Source organism: Nyctereutes procyonoides, unplaced genomic scaffold (genome assembly GCF_905146905.1).
Source record: "Nyctereutes procyonoides isolate TBG_1078 unplaced genomic scaffold, NYPRO_anot_genome, whole genome shotgun sequence".
Taxonomy (NCBI): Eukaryota; Metazoa; Chordata; class Mammalia; order Carnivora; family Canidae; genus Nyctereutes; species Nyctereutes procyonoides.
The window spans coordinates 18,462,396-18,468,821 of record NW_026575142.1 but is presented as its reverse complement, the minus strand read 5'-3'; the positions used below and the strand labels follow the sequence as shown (position 1 = coordinate 18,468,821).

At 43.0% G+C, this 6,426-nt stretch overlaps 1 protein-coding gene across 1 annotated transcript; it reads left to right on the top strand.

Moving 5' to 3' along the window:
• Positions 1 to 3,236: 3,236 nt before the first annotated feature.
• On the top strand, positions 3,237 to 4,217 carry B3GALT1 (beta-1,3-galactosyltransferase 1). Its single transcript, XM_055308591.1, has one exon. It carries the CDS (start codon positions 3,237 to 3,239, stop codon positions 4,215 to 4,217), a length of 981 nt encoding a protein of 326 aa, XP_055164566.1.
• Positions 4,218 to 6,426: the final 2,209 nt, after the last annotated feature.

The following is a 6,426-nucleotide window of genomic DNA, read 5'->3' as shown; positions in this document are numbered from 1 at the left end:
TCTTCTCAACTGTAAAATGGAGACAACACCCCTCCTGTAACACCGTAAGGGGTGAAGCTCTCTAAAATGCAGGCTCTGGAGCGCACAGCGCATGGACCAGCGCCTGGCGTACTACACACGTTTTGAAGTGAGACCTGTAATAACAACGGAAGAAGTGTCGGGTTTGTTAGCTGTCCACGAGAGAATGCTCATTCTTCTATGAAAAGTGTTTCTGAATACATAAACTTACGTGCTCACCTATTTCTCTTATATTTCTCCCTCGTTTAGCTCTTTCTAAATCCCCCAATACCTGTTCGCTATGGAGTCCTTTCCCTCAGAAAACCACACAGAAAGTTATCAGAGAAAACAATTTTTCACTTATTCCTCTGGGGCATAGAACTATGGGAGAAAGAAATCCTGAATATGGAAAAAGGAATTGCCACCAAAATCAGTGGACAGGATTTGGTGAAGGTGAAATCCTCCCTTAACACCCTTTGGATTGCAAAGATGGGTGCCAAGCTATTCAGCTCAGAACAGTTTCTGAGCACCTCTCACCCCAGCTTATCTCGAGAGCTGGAAACTGCACCATCACCACCCTCCTCCCCAGCACCCCGTCCTCTCCCTTCCTCCACCGTTGGTAGTCCTGGCACACACGTGCTTCTCATTTCCTGTCTTCGCATATGCTGATCCCTCTGCCTCAAATGTCTGGCTCTCATCCAGATCATTCTTACTTGCCCTTGAAGGTTCAGCTTAGAAAACTTTTGCATGGCACCTTCCCCAAGGCAGCCTCATTGTTTCACTCCGGGTAGGATGGGGGAGTACGATTCGCACCACGGTCTATGGGAATGGGCACTCCAGGGCGCCTGGGTGGCTCAGCGGTTGAGCGTCTGCCTTTGGCCCAGGGCGTGATCCTGGGGTCTCAGGATCGAGTCCCACACTGGGCTCCCTGCATGGAATCTGCTTCTCCCTCTGCCTGTGTCTCTGCTTCTCTCTGTGTGTCTCTCATGAATAAATAAATAAAATCTTAAAAAAAAAAAAAGGAATGGCACCCTGTGGAGTTGCACTGTGTAGCCCACACGACCTGCTTCGCCCATGCCCTGTCCACCAGCTCTCATCTTCTGTGTACTCCAGTGGCCTCGTGATGAAATTTTTTCATCTCTCTGTTTTGTTTCCATGAAGTCTTTCCTCCTAGACGCGGAGGAGTACGGACTCTACTTCCATTTTTCCAATACTTCACATGCACCCATGTGAGTAGGGTCTCGAGAAGAGAACCTGAGAGGTGCCTCTTCCAGTCACCACTTTTGGTACGCCAGCTTGGTAACAAGATGACTTTCCTAACTTAGCAGGAAAGTATGAAAAGTGACAAAGGCTCTGTGATGGTTAACGATAGGCTTATAAGCATCTGGAACAATGACAGAGAGAATTTGGTTTCTAGTACCATCTTGAGACTCACTCACATCCCTTTGGCATTCAAATGGAGCCGCTGTCTGTATATCCCAAGTTGAGAAGCCCTTTTCTGAACTCTATGGCTGGCTTCTCGCTTCATTTCGCTTGCTATTTAAAGTTTCAAAGCTTGTTGCACATCACGTCCCTTTTATCAGCCATGCTGCACCTTAGAGCGGACATTTCCTTCAGGAGCCAAGGATACTGGAGCTTATTATTGAGAGAGTATTTATTATGGATTGGATGAAGGCCTGGCTATGCCTAGAGTCATGCTGCTTGAAGCCATTCTAATATTCATTTAGTTAGGACCGTAACCACACTGAGTTATTGCTGGTCTCATATGGATCATATATTCACAGTCAGCTCTTGGCTTTGACAAGAGGATGTGTATTATCTCTGCTATTGCCCATCGTGTCTCTTCATTTCATTATGAATATCAGGCTTGGAAGCCTGATATTCAATCTATAATCCCAGTTAAGTTTTTTCAACACAGTCTCTCTCTGTTCAAGCCCGTAGTTTTCTTTGAAGCAGACTTTGTTGAAGTTGCTACCCATTATCTACTATCTCTGGCTTCCAGGGCTACCACATTTTGCTCTAACTGGGAAGGAAGAGACAATTTTTAACATGAATGGACGTCGTACCCTGGCATAAATTTTTTTGCTGGCATGAGAGCGGCTCAAGTCCTAGAAAGGACTAGAGTTCCGGAGAACAGCTTTTTAATTTGAACACCAATTAAAGGGTTCTGTCCATCTTCATTGGATCTGTGGCCCCAAGCTCAATTGTGTCTCTTACTATATTCCTGCTGTTTACTTTAAAAGAATTGAAAGGGGCGAGCTTAATTTCATCAAAGGAACATCAGGATGAATTGTTGGAAACCACAAAAAGCGATGCCATTTAGATGGCCTCCAAAATGAATGCTGCCAGCTGTCTGAAAAGACACTTGGGTGCTGGTGTCCATGCCTGAGGGTAAGGCTCTTCTTCATCTGAGGCCTCCTAGGAAACTAAGAATTAGGGACTAACATGTGTGAGAGCCAAAATTAAGAAAAAGTGAGAAAAAGTAAGGAATTACTTGTAAGCCAGAGCCCAGAGAGACCATTTGAGCAGAGATTTTTCCAGCGCGCATGCACATGTTTTCAAATTCAGGCCTAGAGAAAGCAGAGGGATGTTGAGAACCGACTTCATCAGAATCGAGCGAACAAACGCTCAGACTTAGAAGCGTGGAGAAGAGATAGGAGGCCCTGTGCTTGAAAGAAGCCTGTGGTGTCAGAAGGTATTTTACAGCAAAGAGGTCCTTTTGTGAAGAGGGGAAACTCTTTTTTAATTACCAATGTTCAGTTTACTCCATGTTCTTCTAGAGTTTATAATCTAAGACTTGTTAATTTGGCGCAAATATACATAAATCACTTCTGTCCAGGGGAGGAAAGGGAGGATGGCGGTGTCAGCAAGTTTTCAGTAGTGGTGGAAATGAATGAATACATTTATGATTTTAGTCATCGCGGGTAATTCTAACACCCTTATTGTTTATTTGAGGATGTAAGAGGACTAAATAAATCTGAATTACAACTGTACTTTATTGATTTTGCAGAGTTTAGAGGAAGATTTATGAGACATGGAACCTTCCATCGGGTTTGGAAGAAAGTAGAGGGAATGCGGAGATGCCAGACTGCCACTAAGACCCATGGACAATCCCGTACTCACGTTTCTTTATCGAACTTTAAGATTTATCAGTAATATGCTGCCTTTGCAAGATGAAAACAAACTAATGCCAAGAAGGCATATTCTTCGGTATTTGGAATAGACGTGCTCTCGAGACAATGGCTTCAAAGGTCTCCTGTCTATATGTTTTGACAGTTGTGTGCTGGGCCAGCGCCCTCTGGTATCTGAGTATAACTCGTCCCACTTCCTCCTACACTGGCTCCAAGCCATTCAGCCACCTAACAGTTGCCAGGAAAAACTTCACCTTTGGCAACATAAGAACTCGACCTATAAACCCACATTCTTTTGAATTCCTCATAAATGAGCCCAACAAATGTGAGAAAAGCATTCCTTTCCTGGTTATCCTCATCAGCACCACCCACAAAGAATTCGATGCCCGCCAGGCAATCCGAGAGACGTGGGGGGACGAGAACAACTTCAAAGGTATCAAGATAGCCACTCTCTTCCTCCTGGGCAAGAACGCCGATCCCGTTCTGAATCAGATGGTGGAGCAGGAGAGCCAGATCTTCCACGACATTATCGTGGAGGACTTCATCGACTCCTACCATAACCTTACCCTCAAAACATTAATGGGAATGAGATGGGTGGCCACTTTTTGTTCAAAAGCCAAGTATGTCATGAAAACCGACAGTGACATTTTTGTCAACATGGACAACCTGATTTATAAGCTACTAAAACCCTCCACCAAGCCAAGAAGAAGGTATTTTACTGGCTATGTCATCAACGGAGGGCCGATCCGGGACGTCCGCAGTAAGTGGTACATGCCCAGGGATTTGTACCCTGACAGTAACTACCCACCGTTCTGTTCGGGGACTGGCTATATCTTTTCAGCTGATGTAGCCGAGCTCATCTATAAGACCTCACTCCATACAAGGCTGCTTCACCTTGAAGATGTATACGTGGGACTCTGTCTTCGAAAACTGGGCATACATCCTTTCCAGAACAGTGGCTTCAATCACTGGAAAATGGCCTACAGTTTGTGTAGGTATCGCCGAGTTATCACCGTGCATCAGATCTCTCCAGAAGAAATGCACAGAATCTGGAATGACATGTCAAGCAAGAAACATCTCAGATGTTAGGATTTTTACCGATGTAAATACACTTCTTTTCTTTTTTAAGAAATGGGGCCTAGTGTGTTGGTATTTTACTGGTGTCACCAGGGGAAATGAACTGGCGTAGGGGTTTTGTAAAGTTTTTTCTTCCCTCTCCTAGTTTCTTTCTTGGATTACCAATTTCTAAGTGTTAGGCTCTGGTCATAGAAACAATACATGAGTTAGAAGGGCCAGATTTCATGCTCAGGTCCTGAGGCACTGCATTTATCTCAAAAAGCAACATCCTAACAACTGCTACGACTTACATACTGTGCATCTGAGATAAAAATCTGGTTTTGGGAAACCGAGACTCGCAGTAATGTCTTCATACCATCTCTGCAAAAATAAAAGTAAATAACTCTTTTTCAGAAATAATGCACAGTCAGGAAGACACACTCAATGTGATTATTAATATTGTGTGTGCTGTTACATTGAATTTTTACATCTATTGCCATGTAATGTGTACAGTATTTGCGGTTCCACCAAGAAATGAACTTAGGCCTGGCAGGGAGGCTACAGCTAAATAAATCAAAATTTAACCTTGAAAATCAAATATTCTGTATGTTTGGAAGACAACTCTGCTTGCTCATCCAAGGATTAAAACTGGTCATCCGATGGAATGTATATAAAATGCTACATAACAAAATAAACAAGAGGGGTTTTTTGGGGCTTTTTTGTTGTTGTTGTTGTTCTTTCAGAACAAACATTACCTGGTGCCTCCAAGGAGATTTTGCCAAATGTAATCTCACCTGCTTCCCTCCATAGGGTGTTGCTAAGTGCATTTTACAGTTTCTGGCTCAGGAAGGCACATGTGTAGAAAAAAAGTCAGGAGGGCAGAAAAACAATAAATTACACGGGGAAGATGCAAATTTACATATACATTATAATTAACATAAACAAGCTTAGCAGTCATATCAGATGCCCCTCCCACATATTTGCAAAGCATGTGAGATCATCTTTCAGTGGGTACCAATGTCATTGAGTGCTTTAGCCCTACAGTAATATTCTAACGTCTGAAACATCCAAGTACCTCCAGCAGCAATGCTATTAGGAGGTGTTCTGGAAGCTCTGTGACTAAGGTCCACAGGAAGGAAGAGTAGAGAAGTTTGGGATCAGTTTCTCTTGATACCATCACACTTGTTGGGTCATGTGGGCATGCATCTTAACTTTGCTCTCCTTCAGTATTCTCATTTATAAAATAGATGGAAAAAACACCTACCTCACAGGTGCTGTGAGAGCAAATTGCATTTGCTAAGTATTTTGAGATCCTTAGTTTAAAAGGTGCTAATGCAATATGTCATGCGTTATGCCAAATGCTAAAATAATTAATTACAATCATGATCATCAGTAGTAGTAACATCACCTTAAATATAATTTATGCCAAAATAAAGATCGAATACGAACTATTCGTGCATCCGATTCTCCTAAGACTTTGACTTTTTCCCTGGATATCTTAGGTGTTTGGAGAAGCTTCAATTTCTCTATCATTTCTTCTGATTTCAATGAATCAGTTTTTCCTTCGGTGCATTGCCTTGATTTCCCAGGGTGCTGAAAGTGAAGGCAGCTGCCTTTCCTCGGGGAGGAGCCTCTGGTTGGAAGTACATTACAATAATTGAATCACATGCTTTGCAAAATGTGTAATATCCCATCAACTTAAATCTCAGGAAACATTGATCTGAATTCTCAATAAGAACTTTGAGGGCCCGTAGAGCTAGTCCCCCTCTATCAGAAGAATAGGCATTCAGCAAACCCACACACTGCACAGCTTCTGCTCATTAAAAAACTTGTTTGTTTTCATTCAAAGACAGCCCTGCAACTGAAAGAATATAACTTTTAATCTCTTTCAATCTAACTTTTAGAAGCTCCCCCTGGAAATTGATAGCAAACAAGTAAACAAAATGAACAAATGAAGTCATGGCCTATTTCTTGACGACACTGGGTCTCTTATCCCCAGTCCAAAAGAATGCAATATGAGACAGGTCTTCCTGTCCTTCAATACATCTTCATCAAACAGTCAGCTGGACTGCCGAGTTTGATTGGAAAACAGCATTAGGTAGCCTGGGGAGAGATGGATCAACACAAGGTGAGCCCCTCTCTCACCCCCAACCCTCAACTGCTGTGAGTTCCAGTCATTGGAAAAGTCTCACGACTCTGTACTTGGTTCACGATTCCACCACGTAGCTGAATCAAGCCTCTG